The sequence below is a fragment of the Euprymna scolopes genome, chromosome 42, assembly GCF_053919585.1.
Source record: "Euprymna scolopes isolate OS-2025 chromosome 42, ASM5391958v1, whole genome shotgun sequence".
Lineage (NCBI taxonomy): Eukaryota > Metazoa > Mollusca > Cephalopoda > Sepiida > Sepiolidae > Euprymna > Euprymna scolopes.
Window position 1 is genome coordinate 35,042,606 of NC_136523.1, and position 23,432 is coordinate 35,066,037.

The 23,432-nt window shown below is 36.3% G+C and overlaps 1 protein-coding gene across 11 annotated transcripts in view; it reads left to right on the forward strand.

Annotated features, from left to right (window-relative positions):
* The window catches only part of LOC145267015 (histone-arginine methyltransferase CARM1-like), a 206,289-nt gene that overhangs the window by 91,006 nt on the left and 91,851 nt on the right, over positions 1-23,432 (forward strand). Inside the window, exon 14 of one of the 11 annotated variants that reach the window (XM_080122925.1) lies at positions 14,927-14,961. The exons of the other annotated variants lie outside the window; for them this stretch is intronic. Within the exon in view, the coding sequence (XP_079979051.1) occupies positions 14,927-14,949 (23 nt within the window). The 3' untranslated portion in view covers positions 14,950-14,961. The remainder of the gene's footprint in view (positions 1-14,926; positions 14,962-23,432) is intronic. 11 annotated transcript variants of the gene reach the window in all.

Below are 23,432 nucleotides of genomic sequence, written 5' to 3' on the forward strand. Positions count from 1 at the left end.
TTATGTAACGTTTCATTGACTTTGTTCGGTGAAGAACTGCTGCACGTCTAAATTACGGCAAGTTCTTTTCTCACACTATTACGACAATAATCATATATTATAATTATAATATTATTTTGTAGTCTTTAAAATTCTTGTCTTTCTCCGTCCCTACCTGCATCCAACAGTATTAACCACAGGAAGGTGTAACACAGGGCCGGGAGGTGGGGGGAGAAGGAACGCGCACATAAGAGGTGCTGCACTGTGGCCCTTGAAAACTTGAGCAACTAATTCCTTCCTTAAAAAAAGAGGAGGTAACATCTGGGAGTTTAATTAAACAAACCATAGCCAAACAGCAAATAAGGTCTCTGTTCATCACAATGTCGGATCAATTGTTTGATGCTATATTCTCGACTGGTATGATTAGTGTAAGAAAGGAGACCCCCCCCCCCATACAACATGATTATGACATCAATTTTCAGTTCATCAAAATGACGTGGAACCTAGTCAGTACCAGATGGGTGACCAGGTTGAAATACCAGGCACCGTATGTTAGAGGACGATGACAGCTCCTTGCAAAAATAATCAGCATTAAAATCATCTCACTCGAGTGAGGTACAGACACGAATTGTCAATTTAACAGTCCCTAGAAACTTCCTTCTTCAGAGGAAGGATGCTCAACACACCCAGAGAAAGTACCACACCAGGACAAAATACATACACCCTTTGTAGTTGTTATTCCACACTTTGTTTGCTGTTAATTAATTTTTAATATTTTTTTTTTAATTGTTATATTTTACCCTTCCTCATCATTTTTTTTTCTGTCCCCCCCCCTTTTTTTTCAGTCTTTCCTATTGGTCCCCTTCCTCCCCGTTTGTTTCCCTCTTGTGGTCTGTTTCCCTTTCCGTTCGTCTCCCCACCCCCTTGCCAAAAGGCAGCCATTTCATCAATTTAGCGCTTAGCTCTATCGTGCGATGTGTATGCAAATATCTTGACGAGAGTTTCACTTTCCGCACGTACGCTATACAAAAGGCTGTTGAATATTCCTACAAGATCCTTGTACGAATGTTACATGCCTGTTTTGCTGGTAACTTTTGAGTAAAATATCAGTATTTGTCATTTTTTAGGGAAATTGTTCTCATAATTCTTCTGAAGCTCTTTAAATGGGTTGCAGTTTGTGCTGAATATATATTACTTCAAACTAAAGTACTCCCATACCTCTGCACCCGTGTTCGTTCCAGCTGAATATTTTTGGCTTGTTTTGCACATCACCCATTTTCCAATCCTTCAGATAAAATGCAATCCTTGACCTCTGATTCTTCCTCCAGCTAAAATGTCTCACACAGCTCTCATTTGCAGCCATTTGAATCCTTCTCTCTGTCTAAGCTGTCTCGCCCGGTTCCCATTCGTACCCTCCTCTCTGGCTAATCTGCCTCGCCCGGTTCCCATTCATACCCTTCTCTCTGGCTAATCTGCCTCGCCCGGTTCCCATTCGTACCCTTCTCTCTGGCTAATCTGCCTCGCCCGGTTCCCATTCGTACCCTTCTCTCTGGCTAATCTGCCTCGCCCGGTTCCCATTCGTACCCTTCTCTCTGGCTAATCTGCCTCGCCCGGTTCCCATTCGTACCCTTCTCTCTGGCTAATCTGCCTCGCCCGGTTCCCATTCGTACCCTTCTCTCTGGCTAATCTGCCTCGCCCGGTTCCCATTCGTACCCTTCTCTCTGGCTAATCTGCCTCGCCCGGTTCCCATTCATACCCTTCTCTCTGGCTAATCTGCCTCGCCCGGTTCCCATTCGTACCCTTCTCTCTGGCTAATCTGCCTGGCCCGGTTCCCATTCGTACCCTTCTCTCTGGCTAATCTGCCTCGCCCGGTTCCCATTCGTACCCTTCTCTCTGGCTAATCTGCCTCGCCCGGTTCCCATTCGTACCCTTCTCTCTGGCTAATCTGCCTCGCCCGGTTCCCATTCGTACCCTTCTCTCTGGCTAATCTGCCTCGCCCGGTTCCCATTCGTACCCTTCTCTCTGGCTAATCTGCCTCGCCCGGTTCCCATTCGTACCCTTCTCTCTGGCTAATCTGCCTCGCCCGGTTCCCATTCGTACCCTTCTCTCTGGCTAATCTGCCTCGCCCGGTTCCCATTCGTACCCTTCTCTCTGGCTAATCTGCCTCGCCCGGTTCCCATTCGTACCCTTCTCTCTGGCTAATCTGCCTCGCCCGGTTCCCATTCGTACCCTTCTCTCTGGCTAATCTGCCTCGCCCGGTTCCCATTCGTACCCTTCTCTCTGGCTAATCTGCCTCGCCCGGTTCCCATTCGTACCCTTCTCTCTGGCTAATCTGCCTCGCCCGGTTCCCATTCGTACCCTTCTCTCTGGCTAATCTGCCTCGCCCGGTTCCCATCTGTACCCTTTTCTCTGGCTAATCTGCCTCGCCCGGCTTCCATTCCCAACTTCTCTCTGGCTAATCTGCCTCGCCCGGTTCCCATTCGTACCCTTCTCTCTGGCTAATCTGCCTCGCCCGGTTCCCATTCGTACCCTTCTCTCTGGCTAATCTGCCTCGCCCGGTTCCCATTCGTACCCTTCTCTCTGGCTAATCTGCCTCGCCCGGTTCCCATTCGTACCCTTCTCTCTGGCTAATCTGCCTCGCCCGGTTCCCATTCGTACCCTTCTCTCTGGCTAATCTGCCTCGCCCGGTTCCCATTCGTACCCTTCTCTCTGGCTAATCTGCCTCGCCCGGTTCCCATTCGTACCCTTCTCTCTGGCTAATCTGCCTCGCCCGGTTCCCATTCGTACCCTTCTCTCTGGCTAATCTGCCTCGCCCGGTTCCCATTCGTACCCTTCTCTCTGGCTAATCTGCCTCGCCCGGTTCCCATTCGTACCCTTCTCTCTGGCTAATCTGCCTCGCCCGGTTCCCATTCGTACCCTTCTCTCTGGCTAATCTGCCTCGCCCGGTTCCCATTCGTACCCTTCTCTCTGGCTAATCTGCCTCGCCCGGTTCCCATCTGTACCCTTTTCTCTGGCTAATCTGCCTCGCCCGGCTTCCATTCCCAACTTCTCTCTGGCTAATCTGCCTCGCCCGGTTCCCATTCGTACCCTTCTCTCTGGCTAATCTGCCTCGCCCGGTTCCCATTCGTACCCTTCTCTCTGGCTAATCTGCCTCGCCCGGTTCCCATTCGTACCCTTCTCTCTGGCTAATCTGCCTCGCCCGGTTCCCATTCGTACCCTTCTCTCTGGCTAATCTGCCTCGCCCGGTTCCCATTCATACCCTTCTCTCTGGCTAATCTGCCTCGCCCGGTTCCCATTCGTACCCTTCTCTCTGGCTAATCTGCCTCGCCCGGTTCCCATTCGTACCCTTCTCTCTGGCTAATCTGCCTCGCCCGGTTCCCATTCGTACCCTTCTCTCTGGCTAATCTGCCTCGCCCGGTTCCCATCTGTACCCTTTTCTCTGGCTAATCTGCCTCGCCCGGCTTCCATTCCCAACTTCTCTCTGGCTAATCTGCCTCGCCCGGTTCCCATTCGTACCCTTCTCTCTGGCTAATCTGCCTCGCCCGGTTCCCATTCGTACCCTCCTCTCTGGCTAATCTGCCTCGCCCGGTTCCCATTCGTACCCTTCTCTCTGGCTAATCTGCCTCGCCCGGTTCCCATTCGTACCCTTCTCTCTGGCTAATCTGCCTCGCCCGGTTCCCATCTGTACCCTTTTCTCTGGCTAATCTGCCTCGCCCGGTTCCCATTCGTACCCTTCTCTCTGGCTAATCTGCCTCGCCCGGTTCCCATCTGTACCCTTTTCTCTGGCTAATCTGCCTCGCCCGGCTTCCATTCCCAACTTCTCACTCCTGATGTCCATTCTACGTACTGCCTTGAATGCATACCATCCCTTAGTTTCATCTTCCCTCTCTCCACTTCACATGTCCATCCTTTCTCTCGATCCCCTTTTGCCTTCGATATCCGTTCTTTTTCTGTCACCACCTCCTACTGAAATGCCGCAATATTTCAAATATAAAGTGTTAAATTTTAATTGAGTACTAATCTTCACTAATTTATATTTAATCCTTTTTTTTCCCCCCAATTCTTTCAGTATTCCCTTCCGCCTCTATCATTAATTTTATTTTTTGTTTATTTATTACTCCCAAAACTTCAATGTCTTAGAAGAAATTGCTATTTTTCATTTTTTTTTTTTCCTTATCAAAGAGAAACTGTCAGAAACAATTGATAAAATACTTACCAATATTTGACAATTCAGCTACACAGCTAAGACACAATGCAATCATTCCTCCCTTTAAAAAGTAAGTTTTTTTAAGTTTAGCACTATCTGTTTAAATGAATAAGTCTGTCATTTGGCCTGCATTTTAGATTGTGACACTTTAGTCAATCGATTACTGTAGACCTTCTTTTTTTTTTTTTTCATAACATTTATGCCCTACACATATATATATATTTTGTTTTTTAATAAAACAAGCATTCTGAAACATCAGCATTTTCAGTGTAGCAACTATGTAATATTTGTCTATATAAATAAAAAATATTATATTCCGCTCTTTTTTATTGAGCACTCTTAATAACCTCGTTTTAATTCATGGGTTTTATCTCTGAATACCTTTTAACTTGGTGTGTGTTGTGTGTATATATTGAAATTCAATATGGCGTAATGGAAAAATAAAAAGGTATTTAGTCTCTCTTCCAATTTTCGGATTTTAGTCATGTTAAATCACACTTCAATTCCTTTTGACGGATTAATTGTTGCTATTTCTTCTGATGAGTTAAGGGCATAATAGATTCACTGATTGATATAATAATTAAGTGATTGATTTTGCGCTACGAAACAGATACTGTCAAGAATTGTATAAGTCAACTGAATTATGAAAAATTATGTATAAACTAAAAATGGTTTTTAATTTCACTTGAATATCATTGTGGTTGATGGTGGCACTGTGGTTTGTTCCTTGCTAATAGACAGAGATGGCTTTGTTGCAGGGTTCGAATCCCACGACCAGCAGCAATCATAACTACCTGCACTGATGATTCCAGAAGGATGAAACATTAGTGTCTGTAGGTATTAAAAATAATTATAATTTAGACTATCAAACGTTTTCAAGATGTAAATGAAGAAAAGCTATTGAATATTAATCTGTCACTAAAGTTTTAACGATCGTTTCCGAAAGTTGATGTCTATGCGTATTACTTGAATTATTCAGACTATTGTTCCTATAAATCCTTTGCTTAAGTTATGGGGAGAGGTAGATTGTTCTTGTTCCTTCATCCATGATCAGGTGGAAATCTTAAATAATTATTACCTGTAGCGAAGATTGAACCATCAGTTGTTAAGACACAGTTGACAAATCCATTTTTTTAAATGTCGTTTATGCAAAAACAATATTACGTACTTAATTGTCATGTCAAAATTAGTAAGATATCCAAAAATTACGAAAAATCGAGAAGGAGGGGGGGGATTAGATTATGTACTGATTAAAGGGAAGAAATTTTTTTTTCTTTTTAAATCAAGGAGTTAATTCTCTTATGCCAAGTCTGTCAAGAAATTGAAAGAAAAAAACTAGTTTTTTGTGTATGTCTAGCGAGAGAAGTGGACAAGGCAGAGGAAAATGAGGAGATTTAGAAGGGGAAAGTTGCAATTTTCACGGGTGGTCAGTTTTCAGCCATTTTTAAAAGAAACTGATTTTTTTTTTATCAAGTTACTTCCCTTATGCCGACTCCTTCCTCAGGGAATCTATACAAAATGAAGTGTGTGTGTGTATGTCCAGAGAGTGGTAAGAGGGAAGGAGAAACAGCAGGGAGGGAGGTAGGGCAGAGAAAGAGAAATGGATAGATAGAACAGAATCTTACATGTTTCCCCAGGCAACATCGGGTAGCCCTGCTGGTTTAATTTTTTATGTTTATACCACGTCATTTTTACTGCCCCCCCTCCCCTCTGAAAACCTTCAGCATATAATTTAATGGCAGTTTTTTTGTTTTTTTTTATGCCTTTTATAATCATTGATGTAGATCAGGAAGAGCGTTTTTTAATTTCATTTTTTAATCATGATGGCACTACTCAATTCAAACTCTAAATAAAAAACTAAAAAAAAAAAAACTATCGAAATCTGCAATTCTCAACTTTTTAATTATGTGAACTGGGAATGTCTCCTCTAAACAACATTAAGAGCAATTGCCCTGGAAAGGAAGCCTTTGTCAAGAGATTCACTAATCCTATGAGATATTACCGTTAGCACATCTGCGGTAGATCTTGCAGAATGGAAACCATATTGTGTGTCACTAAGAAGGTTATTTCTGCTGAGGTGGTTGACTATTTCTCTATTTAATATGGATTCCAGCAACTTACATTGATGCAGATCAGGAAGAGTTTTTTAATTTCATTTTATTTCATAAAAACATTTCATTTCTTAATCATGGTGATAATACTCAATTCAAACTCTAAATAAAAAAAAATAAAAAAAATCTAAATCTGCAATTCTCAACTTTTTAATTATGTGAACTGGGGATGTCTCATCTAAACAACATTAAAAATAAAAATATAGTGAAGGACTTTAAAATATTGAAGAAAAAAAGTCAAGAAGGGGTCTCTCTCACACGTGGCCACATACTGCAACGATTGCACTGAAAGGGACGGCTAGAATCCTGAAAAGATCTCTTGGTTGGACTCACTAAAATAGGGGTAAATGTCAGACATCTGGTTGGATGTCCCATCCCCTAGAAGAAAAAGTTTAAGAAAAATGAAAAAAAAAGAGATTGGTAACCACTGCTACACAGATATTCTTCGTAAGAGTTTATATATAAACTTTTTTTTTTTTTTTACACACAGTGGTCAACACTTATCAAGGCCCGGAAGCCACTCAGGGATAAGGGTTATTGCAAGTACATTACGTTAGTGTGGAGATTTGATGAAGTGTTTACTTAAGGGGGCGGTTCATTAGGAATTTGTTAACGTTGGACTTGAACACATCCAAGTTGTAGTCAGGTGGGAAGCAGGCAGACGGAACAGAGTTCCACAGGCGTGCAGTTCTAAGAAAGAAGCTTTGTTCATGGAATCCACGTTTTGATTTGGACACAGATATAGAGTGGGGGAAATTTTTCACAGTGGATTCAGCTAGACAGGTGTTTTTCGTGAAAGATTGGCAAGGGGGGACCAGAGATTGGAGTTCAGACGAGCAACTGCCATGGAAATAACGATAAAACAAGGATAGGCTCGCAACGTCTCTTCTGTGGGAGAGAGGTTGCAGGGTAGAGAAAAGGGCATCCTCCACTAAGCCATGAAGTCTATTTTGTACTCTGTCAAGGCAGGATAGGCTGTTTTTAGCAGCTCCTTTTATGAAATATATCATTACGATCACTTACACCTAGCAGCTGTGTTCAAAGATCCATAATGATTGGTTAATTAGTTTGGGAGTTAATTTCATATGTATCTCTATTTGTATATAAAAGCACTTTGTGTGTATGTGTGTGTCTTTATTCTGTATGGACTCTAAAACGACTGGGATTATTTTTTACTTTTTTGTTAATTTCACACAGATTAACTTTGTGTCTGGGCGTGTTCTTAGATAGGTTTTGTATCGATAATTGAAAAAATTCAATTAAAAAAAAAGGAACAGTCAGATTTTGACTAATGTTAACACCCTTATACAGCCTAACATCACGAGTATATTTAAGAAGTTTTGTCACAGCACAAGCAGAAAGGTCAGATGCATAAAATAAACAGTAGATTCTTAAGACAGTAGTGTGTTCAAAATGAATGTTTCTCTGTAGAGCACTAGTGTTTCCTATCAAAATGTCTTCAATAATCGAAATAATCCGATGAAAGAAGGAACAGGCGATTTTAACCAGAGTTAACACCTTACACAGCCTAACATCGCAAGTACATTTGCGAATTTTATTGCCATGCAAGCTGAAAGGTCAGACATAAAATCAACAGTAGGTTCTTTGATTTTACAGGGATATGTTCAAAATGAATGTTTCTGTTTAGAGCACAATCAAACCATGATACTGCATTTTAAACTTCAATTCAAACCACTATGTATGTATGTGTGTGTATATATATATATTTATATGTATAAAATTAGCAGTAGGTTCTCTGCAGTGCAATGTGGACTAAATCACTGTGGGGAGACGTGAAACTTCCAGGTACACTGTAGGAGGAGGGGGTCCTTAATTAGAGCGGCCAATCAATCAATTTGGTTGAAAAATGGACGATTTCACTGATTTTGATGACAATAAAAACATGGAAGCGTGAAACATTCGTTGATGGGCAACGTCGAGTCTCCCTGCTAGAAAATATATAAACATACCTAACTTTTATCTTTATATATATAAAAGCCAAACGTCTGTGTGTATGTATGTATGTTTGTTTGTAACGCTAAAACTTTTGAAAGACGGAACCAAACTTGACAAATTTGGTATCATATCGAAGTCCCATCACCCGGATGACAAATATCGAAATTTCACGTCAAACGGACCACTAGAAGTTGGTCAACTGATCAGTTATCTTCGAGGGGGGCCCCCAAAAAACCTGTCATTATCTCTATATATAAAAGACAAATGTTTGTTTGTAACGCTAAAACTTGAGATGAAAGATTCCTCTCCCCTAAGAATAAAACATATGTTCAATATCTGCTTTTGTTTTTTCATTGTTTATACGGTCCCGAGCAACGCCGGGTAGCCCTGCTAGTATATATATAAAAGGCAAAATGTATGTGATCATTTCGTGTATGTCTTCAAAAGGCTTCTTTCGCACGCGCTCCCGGGGTCGTTACTATCGCTTAAAACTGTGTATATAGGTCCTATATCATAATATCTAGGAATTAGGAAAGCGCGTAGCGTATAGATTTATTTACGTCGATTTTTACAAAATTATTGTTATTTTGGCTTCTCGCGTGTTGATTGGGCTTTTTAGTATAAATAAAATGAAACTAAACTCAAACGGACGTGTTCGCGGCAATGCGCCGGGAACAGACGCTTACTCTGCGTGACTTGTATTTGACCTTCTTAATTAGGTCAAATGGAAGCAGCAAGGTTAACTTTTATTACGCACACCTGTTTTTATAGTTAGATAAATAAATTCAAACACGTCTACGCTGTATGTCGCGGTGGCCCAATGGTAACATCGCACGTTTTTTTTTTTTTTTTTCACACATTAATTTCCAACTCAAGGGTACGGGTTCGATTCTCATACTCACCTACCAAAACATTTTTTTATTATTATTTATTTATTTATTTATTTTTTTTTTTTTCTGCTTTTGCCTCAAGGGTTCGAGTTTGACCCCCCCCCTCCACACACACACACACACACACACACTTTTTTTGGTTTTTCAAACACCTAGGCACTGCCGGACCGTTTGTTTTTTTGTTTTTTAAGAACTTTTAACATTGTTTGTTTTTATAATATTTAAACAGGGTTATTTTACCCCCACCCCAACGCACACCTCTAAAAACCCAGGCAACGCCGGGTACCCCCGCTAGTATAATAGAAATATGTAAATAAATATAGATTACGTTTTTAATGATTTCTGACTATTTAAGAGATTATCAAAAATTCAAAGACTTGAAATTGTTTGGGTTTTATTTTTGACCTCCGCTTTATGTTCATTTCTATCAAAGATTTTTTTTTTTTTTTACTCCAAATCGTGTCAGGAATGCGTAATTCTACATACAAGCACATGCACACAGGCATGCACGTAATGCAATCATATTTAAAAATATGTACACATTTTACATACGTGTGTGATACGTATTTGTAAGATTCTTTCTTTTTCATCTTTTTTTTGCATATTTTTTTGTGTGAACTTTTCCCAATAAAACTCTGGAATCACATTAAAATCTTTTACATGGAGCACAAAATTAATTTAGTTTTTCATCTTTTTATTTTTTTATTTTTATTTTATTTTTATTTAATTATTATTTTTTAACTATTGAAATCTTTTGTAAATACAATATTATATTTGAGCAAAAATATGAATATATATTTTTATATATATATATATATATATATATATATATATATATATATATATATTTATTATTTTCCCAATAAAACTCTGGAATCACCTTAAAAATCTTGTACATGGAGCACAAAATTAATGAATAATTCTTATTTTTACATTTCTTTAGTTTTTCATCTTTTTATTTTTTATTTATTTGTTTATTTTTTTGTTTATTTTTTATTTTATTATTATTTTTTAACTATTGATACCCAAAATAAAAATCTCTTGTAAATATATTATTATATTTGAGCAAAAATATTTTCAAATATTTATTTGGCTTTTTATATATATATATATATATATATATATGTATATATATATAGAGAGAGAGAGAGAAAGAAAGTATAAAGATTAATAATTGTAAATTATTAATCAGTTACAAAAGAATGAACGGACAAAATCAATTGATTTTTTTTTTTTTGTTCATCCTTTTGAAACTGATTTCTAATTTACAATTATAAATCTTTTTACTCAACATAAATATAGCTCTAGAATACATACACCTATTGAGCTTATTATATATCTACATTACTCTGCGCAATGTTCTTTTAAAGCATTAATACATTAAAATGAACTTTGCTCTTTAGACTCCAATTCTAATTCTCTCTCTCTCATATATATATATATATATATATATATATATATATATATATATAAAGAACAAGTAGTTAATAAAACATGTTAAAAAAACACTTTGAAAAAAAGTTAAAAACATATTTAATTTTAAAAAGGAAACACTAAATAAATGGACAGTCCTTAATCTTTGCATCTTTGGATTTTACCATCATTGGAAATTTTACCCATCATCAGACTGTCCATTCACGTGAAATCACTTTTTTATTCACCCTCTGCTTCACTTTTTGTTACCAAGTAAGATCTATGACTTACTTGTAGTTCCATTTAATACTTTTGCTAGCAAAATCTGATCCCGCATTTTGCTAAATCCTACCCTCTGATGAGAAGGAAAGTATTTCTTCGAAACTCCGCGGATTAAAGACTATCCATTTATTTAGTGTTTCCTTTTTAAAATTAAATGTTTTTAACTCTTTTTCAAAGTGTTTTTAACATGTTTTATTAACTACTTGTTATTATAAGCTCTCTCTCCTATTTGGTTTTATCGAGCTTTTACATCTGGTTGAGATTACTTTATAAATATTAATTCTTTAATATTTATAATTTACTTTAGTTTTGCCATCTTGGATCATTTTGGTAATCTTAACAGTAATTCTTATTTTATATATATATATATATATATATATATATATATATATATGTGTGTGTGTGTTGTTTATAAGGAATATTGACTCTAATTCTCCATAACAACATTGTGTGTGTGAGGGGATTATAGTCTTACTCTTATAAAAACAAAACTAAATGCTGTCCATTCACAATCCTTTCTGCAATCCAACCATATTTGATACACAAATAAACTTGTGTCTATTTCATAAACGTCTACTAAACTTCAAATTAAAAAAAAAAAAATGTATGAAGTTTCCATGAAAATGAAATAAAGATATTTTTGTATAAATAAAACAGATGTATCGTTATTTTTATGGCAAGTACTCGACTGAACTCTAATCTATAGTCCCTCCATGCCAAACTTTCACAAAAATATACTCAGCTAGCTACAACTACTATATACGATTTCTTCCACTCTCTGTGTGCCTAAATCTAAATGCCTGTGAAACACTATTCCATTGTCCTGTTTCGCAGTTGAATACAACACAGTAACCTTCAAATCCAATGTAAACAAATTTTTGTGGAGCCGTCTTTATAAACAATAAAATTCTACCCAATTTGCGCCATTAACGATTGCTAAACTACCACCTTACATTCATTAACCCTTATCCTTTAGTGGCCTTCGGGTTTTGATAAGTGGTGACTGCCATGTAAAAAAAAAAAAAAAAAATAGAAGTGTGTAACGTTGTCGGGGAGCAACATGTTGTGGCCCAGTCGCAAAGGAGACAACGAATAGAAACGAACTTCAATTCACTTGTTTTGTTGTAGGACAACATTTTTTCCTCGTTCTCGTTACCCGACGTCCTTCGTTACGATGATGCTCTTGAGTGTTATTCACGCCACTAACGTGCTCTCAAACATTCTTCCCGTCTCTAATGTGATCGTCCTTTTTATAGTCTTTCTATTTCCCTACTGGTGACGTCATTTCGCACGCATTTGCATATGTGCGTTCACGCTCTGCTGCATGTGGTATGTGTGTGTAAATATTTAACTGATAAACTCTTAAACCATGGATCACATAACACTGGAATTTAACAGGAAATATTAATACACTAAGGATGGTTTATAACAAGTAAAATTTTTATTTGGATAGATGAATAACTCTTATGGAAATACGTTCGCAAATTGAAATGCAAACTGTTCATACCAACTTGCCGACATTTTTATTAGTTTCGTGCACAAATTCATAGCTTGAAGTGGATTAATTTTAAATCTTCATTATCTATTGATAGCTCAAACAGTAGGGAACACGGCTGGAGCGCTAAATGTTTTGGTTTTGATTCTAGCTGATTACAGTATTTTTTATTTTTTTATTTTGAAATCAGTACTATATATTAGGTACAATATAATGTTCAAGAGATAATTGGCTCTGTAATAGTAATAAATATGAAAAACATCTGCCTGAATTTAAATATATCTTAGCATATTTTACGACCGGGTAATACCAGGCTCCCCTCGCTAGTTGCAAATAAATTTCTTAACCAATCAGTGCAAAAACTTTTTTTTTTTCTTGATTTAATTAACAAAAATGATTTTGTAAATGCAATATATATATATATATATATATATATATATATATAAATGTTTGTTACAATTTCCTAAGAAAAAAAATCTGTTTTTAGTCTGGTCCTTATTTTAGGATCAAACTTTTCGAACATACTATATTCAAGCAAAATTATTTTCAAGGATTTGCTCTATAATATAGAATTCATTTATACCATATATAAAATTATGAGTTGGTTATAAGGACCTTCTATCTAAAAGAAGAAATTTGATTGGATAATTGATGACAAACGGATTGTATCTTACTGCTCTGGATTTTTATAGTATACTAAAAACCGAGACGTGGATGTTGCCAATATTTCCAAAAGTAAAGCCTCTTAATTTATTTTTAAACTCAAAGCATTGAAAACCTACGAAGACAGGAGTAAACCTTTTTGTGCTCCAGAATTTTTTTCTACATAGTCGCCATCATTCTTGATGCACTTTCAATGACGCATCTCTGCTTAGGATGCACGTACATGAGAGGGATTGTTTTCTTAGTCTCACACCATCAATATCTGCAACAGGAAGATGAAACTTTCAGCTCATGAATGCATAAGTTGAGGCATAGTTTGCAGTCTCCTCTTATGCAGTTGGCCAGAATAAAAGAATAATAAGAGGCATTAATTTTTTAACGTCTCTCGTACGTTAGGTGTAATATTTGAAAGATACATCAATCTTTATAACTAACATGGGTGCCCGGCGTTGCCCAGGTGTTCGGAGGTGTGTGTTGAACAAAAAAAAAAAAAAGGTGGTAGTAGGCAGGCAAGCAGGTTTGAACCTTTACCACGAAGGAGGAAAAGAATGTGACCCCCCCCCCCAATAAGATGTCATGTCTTTGCTGTTGTATCCATCACCAAACCGGAAATGGTGGAGGTTTAAATTAAGGCTAGTCAATCGAAAAGATGAGGATGGCCTTCTAAAATATCGGCAAAAGAAGTGACCCCTCGTTGTAGAAAAGTGCCCAGTTGAGGTGCGAAGGAATGTTTTTAGCAAATTTTCCGATATTTGTTGTTCGAAGAGTCGAGCTTCAAAATGATACTGATCTCGTGAAAATCTGTCGCCTCTGTCGAAAGTTTTAGACAGACATACATACAAACAAACAAACAAACATACATACAAATGTATGAACATACAAGTGTACGAACATACATACATACATTTAAACAGACAGGTGAGATTTATATTATAGACTAGATCTTTTTTAAAAAGAACAATACAAATGTTTGTAAAAGATCATCAATTTTTCTTCTCCCTCTAAAAAAGTATCCTGGGCAAAATTAGATTTAAGCCATAGATGAGACCCTGGCATGTACTGTTGCTCTGGATCTAAGGGACTCTACAGAGAAGCCAACAAACAAGGAAAAGTGTAAAAAATTACAATTGATAACAAATATATGTTACAAAAAGCAAAATAAGTTACTCTTCTACCTACGTGGATAAGCTCTGGATTTGGTTGAGTGGATTTGGAATAGCGTTATTTCAGCATGGTCTTTAGACTGCAGAAGAGTATTTAGAAAGCCATTCTTAATATGGGTTGGTACAGGAATTTAACTATTCTGTACTTTCACTTAATTTAATGAATATAAATTATCATAAAATTTTGGAAAATTATGAGAAGGAAATTTTTAATATCAGCAACCAAATTTGACTGAACCGTGTTTACTGTTTGAGTCGGCTGTCCTTCTGGTTTGTTTTAGTGTTTTAGTTAAACTAAGTTTGCGAGTTAGTTTTATATGTTGTAAAATTAAAGGTTTCTTTTCACTTTATTTTTATTTTTTTATTGAACAAAAACAAAAAAAAAAACCTTTCGGTAAAAAATTGATCATTTATTAAAGACATACTCCGTTATAATCTAAAATGTGATTTATTGTAAAATACAAAACCTTGGCTGAAAAAACGTTATAGGGACAGTCTTGATTGTGATCTCTCTTTTTTTTTTTTTTTTTTCATGGTAACCGATTTTTTAAAAACTGATTAAATGCTCATTTTTTAACGTTGCTATAGATATGCAAAAAAAAAAAAAAAATTACTGTTAAACTTGGATACTGTTATAGGGATAATCTTGATTGCGACTTTTAAAAAAAGAATTTTATTTTTTATTTTTTTTTTTTTTTTTTTTTTTTTTTTTTTACGATGAATGATTGTTTAAAACTACTGATTTAACGCTCATTTCTTTGAAATAGATACGAAAAGAGATTACCGTTAAACTTGGATGCAGGTTCGTACTTGATTTCAGTATATTTGCAGCCACCTTTTATAACATCCGTTCACCAATGCTTCAAAATATCGCCTCTAGTCAATTCCTCTAAGCCAAAAAAAAAAAAAAATTTTTTTTTAATTTTTTAATTTTATTTATAGCACTCCAGGAACTTCCAAAATTCAAAGCAACACACACACAAAAAAAAACAAAACGGGTGCTTATGCAGTTTAGCGAAGATATTAAAAAACAAAGCTAAAGAAAATCTCTGTGAATCACATGCCTGTTATATAATGGAGTTCTTCTAAAAGAAACATCAGGTATGTTTTACAATCCACAGTGGTCAAAAATTCAAATATGCAACAAGCAAATGTTACCAAAGGCAAGATAAGTTACTCTTCTACCTACCTGGAAAAACTTTTTAGTAATTTTGCTCTCTCTAAAGCATTACTTTGGTTCAAAAAACATTGTCGAGCATTAGATGAGAACAAGAAAAATGGCTGCACATTGGCACCTAGATATCTGTGGTCTTGAAAATTTATTTGAAGAATAAAACAAAATACTGCAAGAAACCCACCCAATATATGTCATGATAACATATTGAATGGGTTTCTGGCAGTATCGTGTATATATTTTTATTTTTAAGTCATTATCAAAACTTTAAATATTTAGGTGTCATTTTTCTTATTCTCACCTGACACTCGACGCTGTTTTTCAAAACGAATAAACGTTTTAAAGTAATTAAAATCTCTAAAAACTTTTCCAGATCGGTAGAAGAGTAACTTATCTTGTTTTTGATAATATTTACTTGTTATATACTTGAATTTTTTTTACCATGTTTTCGAATCTCTGTGGATTGTAAAACATACCCGAAAAATCGCTTAATTTGATAAAGTATTTTTTTTTTTTTTTTATACAGACGAAAAATCAAATTTTAGTGGGACCCATCTGGACATTTCAGCTACATAGAGGAAGGAGGGGGGGTGTCAGGGAAGATAACTCCGTCTAATTCTTGAAGTTTGTCAAAACGAACATGAAATTCTCATAGTTTTATTAATAAATTTTGAAACGATTTTTTTGATGAAAAAAAATAAAAATAAAAAAGGGGATACCTTACATTTTTGCAAAACTAAAAAATAATTTGGGCCAACTTTAAGAATTATATGAAGTTATCTCCCCTGGTACCCTCCTCTACATAGAAATTGAAATGTTCAAGATGGCTGCCTCATAATAGATCTCGCTAAAATTTGATTTTCCTCTGTAAAAAAAAAAAAAAAAAAAAAAAAATGCTCAAATTAATCAATTTTTCTGAAAACTTTGTTCTATAACGTGCACATACATCAGAAATTTTTTTATTTTCATTTTTTTTTTTTTTAAATATCTCTTGCTAAACTGCCTAACCCGACGCAAATCGGTCTGGCAATGCATCGACACTTGCTTTCTTTACGCGTATCAAGAATCACTACGATAGCAAGACCATTATCGTCACTCGCTTTCTTCGGCAATGGCGGATCGTGCACTAACGTGGTTCAGTTCTGCCCAAAATGTTCCATTTTATGTGGCTTTGTAAGTTAGAAGCCTTCATGGGGTACTTACTTGTGAGGGAGAAAATAAGTACCATTCACTGAAAATAAAAAAATTCTTCCAGTAGTTTTGTCTACTTATGTATAAAAGTGTTATATATTTGCCGCAGCCGATCGTCAAATGTGTGTCTCGGTCTGTATAATCTCTAAAAAAAAAAAAAAAATCAACTTTTGTTATTGTCTTGATATGTACACTTGGCAGCAAAATAGAATACAGCTGGTTCTAAAACGTTTTGTTTATTCAAAATAGTCTTTTTAATTTCAGAATGATAGTTCTGACATTAGTGGTGACAGGGATGGCGTAATTTTTGCAGTGGAGAAAAATGTCACTTAGCTTGCTGTCGTGGTTATGCTCTCTCTCTCTCCCGTTTATCTTTCCCGCTCTTTTATTGGCACGGATGATGTGAAAACGTTCCACCATGCATCATCTGGAAATGTCTGTCAGTTTTGCTAACCTAATCTCCAGGGATTCTACGTCTCCCATTTTGACTTCTTGGATGTTATTCTCGGGGCCATCTGCATCCGGGATCTGGCGGACTTACCTTTGACGTCATTCCTGGGCACCTGGACTTTACGGTAATGTGAGTTTGTTCCCTATGGACCCCGAAACGGCTGGGCCGAATTTTTGAAATTTCACACAAATGTACTTTGAGTCTGACTGTGTTCTTAGATAGGTTTTATATTACAATCCTCCCAATAATTAATGAAAATCGATAACTGAAAAAAAAAATCTGATTAAAGAAAGAACAGTCCAACTTTAAGCGAAGTTAACACTTTTATACAGCCTAACATCACTAGTGCGTTTTAGAAGGTTTATTACCACACAAGCAGAAGGATCTTGCTATAATATAAACGATAGTCTTTGGTATGACAAGGGTGTCATGTTCAAAATGAGTGTTTCTGTTTAGAGCACAATTAAATTTTGATAGTTAACTTTTGCATTTTAAAACTTTAATTCAAACCATTATATAAAAATATTTACTTATACAGGGTGCGGCAGAAATATCTCCCACATGCAATCTTCCGGATTCTGCTTGTGCTGTTTCTGAGCGATCGTTAATTGATATGGATGGAACTGTGTATAGAATTGTTCTGACTGTTCGATCAGACAATCTTAAGGCAAAAGCATGTTTGCAAGCTGAACGTGTTTGCGAGTTAAACGTGTAGGAGATGAAGTAAAAGAAAAGTCTCACAGCTCGAATACTGTCTGACATTCAAGCCTTCGAGGCCTCTCAAGTGGCTTTTCTTTTAAGTGCCAAACCTGAAGCTCTGAAATTTGCAACCCATAGCTGTATTGATTTTCTATCTGAAACAGCATCATGCCGTCCTAACTTGGAATGAACTCGGAGAAATCTCTCTGTGTTGCAGTTAGATTCACCGTTCTTCAAGAACATTTCTATAGTAAAAGCAGATGTGCACCAGTCCGAACTATATTGCTTGATGAGGGTACACGATAAAACAACTGGCGAATTATTATCTAAATGAAAACATCGTTGGCATAAGTTCATTAACAACGTATAGTTGAAAGTTTAAAATGTGGAGGGTATTTCTGACGCACCCTGTATATAAAAGGTACTTTGTGTGTGTGTCTTTGTTTCAGTACATTCCTTATGGACTCTGAAACGATTAATATTAATCCCCAGATGAATATCTAAAATTACATCAGAAGTTATTAATTCTTGGATTCTGAACTGGCTCGTATTTTGTTGGGTGGATTATTTGCTTTCCGGCTAATTGATTTACTAACTAAAGGAAAGTAACTCCGAGAGACAAGGTTTATTCCCCTATCCCGACTCCTTTTTAGGAATCCATGAAAATATACTATTATACACTAGAGAGAAGAATGGGCTAGGCAGAACAGAAAGAGGAGGAGGAAGAGATAAGTTTTAATAGAAATATGTGGTACTTGTACAGTTTAGTCAAGACATTCCAAAAAGTAAAATATCGAAAAAAAAAAGGTTATATTGTACGTATCCCTTTTGGACTGAAGATCTAAAAAAAAAAAAAAAATTTCATTTAATTTGATCGAGTATTTTTTTTTTTTTTTTTTTTTAACAGTGGAAAAACATGTTATGAGAGCACGTTGAAGTCAGCCATTATGAAATTTGCTGAACGTGCCATGGGGAGATAACTCCCAATCTTTAATTCTAGCTTTTCTTCCTAAAAATCAAACCTTTTGCTCGGTATCACAACAAAATGTTTTTTCGCTGTAAAACAAAAACTACTTGATGAAATTAAGTGAAATTTTTCTTTCGAGAACTTCGTTCCATAACGGATACGTGTAATATAACTTTTTTTTTTTTTTTTTTCGATATTTTCATTTTTTAATGTCGTACAAGTGCCAAATATCTTACTATAGGCAACATCGGGTAACCTTGCAAGTGTGTGTATAATGAAACCCATACTTTGCTTCATCAAAACTTTCTATATGGAACATAATACCATGTGGCTGCTTTGCAGCCGACTATAACATGGGCATCTTCAAATTTAATGTGAATATGTTTCTGCTGAACTGTCCTCTCAAATGATCTAACCCCACCCAAGTTCCGCCATAACTGATCGTATTGCCTCACCATCACTTAACTCTTCTCCTCCGGGCCTTGATAAGTAGTGCCCCCCCCCCCCAGTTGTTGACTGTTGTTGTAGGTAGACGAGTATTTGTTGCAGACGTTTTTTTATAGAGAGGGACCATAGATTGGAGTTCAGATTTTTAAAAATATATTCCATGAGCAGAATTTCTTTCCTAGAATTGTTAACCTGTGGAACACGATCCTGTGTGGCTGCTTAGCAGTTGCCTATAGCATGGTCATTTTAAAATCTAATATGAATGTTTCTGCTGAGCAGTCCTCTTAAATGATCTAGCCCAACCCAAGTTCCGCCATAACTGATCATTTTGTCTCACCATCTAACTAACTCATTAACCCTAGAATGGCCTCCAAGCTTTAATAAGTGGTGACCCCCCTACCCACCTGCCTCAAAAAAACCCTTTCCCCCCAAAGGGTGGAGTAATATGCTATCCAACGATACCACACTCTGCCTCTGAAATCTTTATTTTTAAGCACTCTATTTACTTTATTATGTTTATTTAATTTATTATTTTTATTTACTTTATTTTTTTTTATTCTTATTTCCTAACGTTTCGCCCGATGTGCCCTCCTTCTCCAGGTGTATTATCTATCCACGCTGACGTTTGCTCTTCTTTGCTATCGAATTTAATAAAGAAAATACTATTTTAAATTAAAGCATAACAAAATGTTGAAAATACTATTTCGGACTTAATTGTACGTTGGACTGTCACTGTTACGTCTGAAATAGGTTACCAGTATGTACAAGTGCTATTTCAAACTTAAGCATCACAGACTAAGGAAAATAGTAATTGAGACGGTCGTATTATTTGGATTCATCGGACTACTACTCTGATTTTCACAACGTCTCGGTCGATGTAACCTCCGATCTTCTTCAGGTGTATCTTGTCGAACTTAGGAATTTGGATACGGAATTTCGAGTGGTACCCTTTATTTACTTCATGGAGGTTGACTGGATAGAGCTCCTAAGCAATTCGTAATTTTTCGATCGCCCACATTGAGGAATTGGAACCTTCAGGAGAATATCACTTTCTACAATTGATTTTTCCACGTACTCTAACCATTGTGCTGCGGGTCCTTGTGGATAGTTCTGGTACAAGTTATAGGAGCCTTAAACCTATTTTATTTCTAGTTGTAAATATTACTATTTATAACTAACTAGCAGGGGTGCCCGGTGTTGCCTGGGTGTTTGGAGGTGTGTTTTGAGCAAAACAAAAGTCATAGAAGGCAGACAGGCTCGAACCTGTGATATGAAGGCGGAAAGAGTGAAGAAAAAAAAAAAAAAACAAAAAAAACTTGATGTCTTACCTCAACTTCATGATGCGACCGGAAGTTCATAACATTAAAATTAGGCAAAGTCAATCCAACCAATACGATGACTTGCAAAAACGGCTCACAAAAAATCGACTCCTCCTTATAGAAAACTGCTCAGTTGAGGGTGAAGGAATTAATGTTTTTGGCCAATTTTTTTTATATTTGTTGTCCAAGAAGTCGAGCTTCAAAATGATACCGATCTCGTGAAAATCTGTCGCCTCTGTCGAAAGTTTTAAGCAGACATACATACATACATTTAAACAGACGGGTGAGATTTATATTTTGGATTATTACTATATATTAACATATATCTATATATATATATTAATGTTTTTACTTATTTGTATATATTACAATTATTACTGGGGCTACATCGATCGAAACATGAAAATCACACTCGAGATGAGAACAATAATCCGATGAATCCAAATAATACGAATAACCAATCCTCATCTAAAAAGTTCAGAAACACGTCTCAATTACGTTTCTGAATTTTTTAAATGAGGATTGGTTATTTGTATTATTTCAATGGTTCGAACTAGTGCCCTCATCTCGAGTGTTATTCTCACAACGTTTTGGTCGATGTAACTTCCGACTTTCTTCAGGTGTATCTCTTCAGATTAGGTTTAATAAATTGTATAATACAGACTACTGTTCTCATCTCGAGTGTTATTCTCACAATGTTTCGCTGCTCCCATGGAAATCCGATGTTCTTCACGTGTGTCTTAGAAAAACTCAGGCAGTCTATTTAAATCCACGGAGATAACTTGTTCTCGTTCTGCATATTGAGTGTTTGGTGGTACTCTGTTCAAAGTGACACTCTTCTGAATGTCGAAGGTTCAATTCTCAGTGCAGGCGATGCTAAGAATGCAGTCACAAATTACTTTAGACGTCTACTTGGTCATGGCTGACATTACAAAACCAAGCTACTGCATGGTTTTGATAAAGGTTTTTGAGTTTGAAATTTCGTACAGATTTCCAGGTTCGACAACACTCGTCTGAAAATGATCGAAGGTTACATCAGCTGAAACATTGTGAAAACAACATCGAATATAAGAGGAGTAGTTTGAATAGTTGATGGGTGAATTGAGTGCAGTGTGATGAGACTGATGAAAATTAAATGGTACTAATACATTATACTCCCGTACGCGCATGCACACACACATGCAAAAAAAAATAACTGGTGCTAATCCATTGTACCCCCCCCCCCCATACACGTGCACACGCAAAAAAATAATTGGTGCTAATCCACTGTATGCCCATACACACACATACACAAAAAAATAACGTCGGATTCAGGAAATTTTAATGTCTTGAGTATCCTGTCGAACAATAAATTCATGTAAAGTATAATTTAGTCTTAAATTGTGTTCTTATATGACAGGCTCTATTTCCTATCTTCGTTATATTGAGCTTTTTTATTTGGTTGGGATTTAATATTTATATTCGCTTTAAGTTGACAGAAGTTTTTCGCTTGTAAACGTTATCCTTACTTTTTGATTTTACACATATACTAGCATGGGTGCCCGGCGTTGCCCGGGTGCTTGGAGGTGTGTGTTGAGTAAAAAAAAAAAAAAAAAAAGTGGTAGTAGAAAGGCAGGTTCGAATCCGTACCGCAAAGGAGGAAAAGAACGGGGGGGGGGTAACATCTTCGCTGTTACGACTACCGTCAAACCGGAAGTTATGTAGGTTTAAATTAAGGCTAGACAATCGAAAAGAGGGGATGACTTTCGAAAATATCAGTGAAAAAAGCGACCCCCCCTCCCTATAGAAAAGTGCCCAGTTTAGGGTGAAGAAATTGTTTTTAGCCAATTTTTCGGTATTTGTCGCCTGAAGGGTCAAGCTTCAAACGATACTGATCTTGTGAAAATCCGTTGCCTCTGTCAAAAGTTTTAGGCAGACATGCAAACATACATACATTTATATATTCGTAGCTCAAATTTTCGACCCAAACCGATTAAAAAGCTTGCCCTATCTCTGAATACCCTTTATGTAAAATTTCAAATGTTTAGACCAGAAATTGTCTGAGTAATTTGGTAGAGACTGCAATGGTCAAATTCTAATAACTTTGACCCCTATTATGATCCTTTAAAATTTATTGTTTTGGGCTCAAATTAAGTTATTAAGTTAGATCCATGTCCAAGGGACCTATATCTAAAATTTCAAGTGTTTAGACCCAAAATCTGCAGAGGAGTTTGGTAAAGTTCTCAAAGGTCAACTTAACTGATTGAACTCTAGAGCAACACACCGACTATTGGAGACAAAAAGTCTGAGATTGGCATTTTTCTGAAAAACACAGTTTTGTCAGAATTAAAATGTTTTCCAAAAAGACATTTCAAACTTTCACTTTTTATATAAAAACATCTGAAGAGAGCTGAACAAGGCTGCAACATGTTATAAAAATATTTTAAAAATAAAAAATGATAAAAGTCTGAAAAACCCACAATTGTTGATGGCTACACTCTTTTTATATACATACTAGCATGGGTGCCCGGCGTTGCCTGGGTGTTCGGAGGTGTATGTTGAGCAAAAAAAAAAAAAGGGTCAATTTTTTTTTAACTTTGACCCTTATTATGACCCCTTAAAATTTGTTTTGGGCTTAAATTAAGTTATTAAGTTATATCCATGTCCAAGGAACCTTTATCTAAAATTTCAAGTGTTTAGACCTAAAATTGTCGGAGGAGTTTGGTAGAGTTCTCAAAGGTCAAATCGTTGAATTTTGATCCCTTAACAGTCAAACTTCTGGCCGAAAACAAATCACATCGATTTTCCCAAATCTCAGTACCCTGTATATCAAATTTCGAGTCTGTAGACTGAAAATTGACAGAGTTATTGCATAGGGAAATGTACACAGACACACACACACGTTCACTTATATATATATATATATATATATATATATATATATATATATATATAAATAAAATAAAATCTGTTTCTGTGCTAGTTGTTCCATATTTGATGTTGGCCAGGAGTAAATAGACACAAAGAAAAAAAATGTCTGTACTAA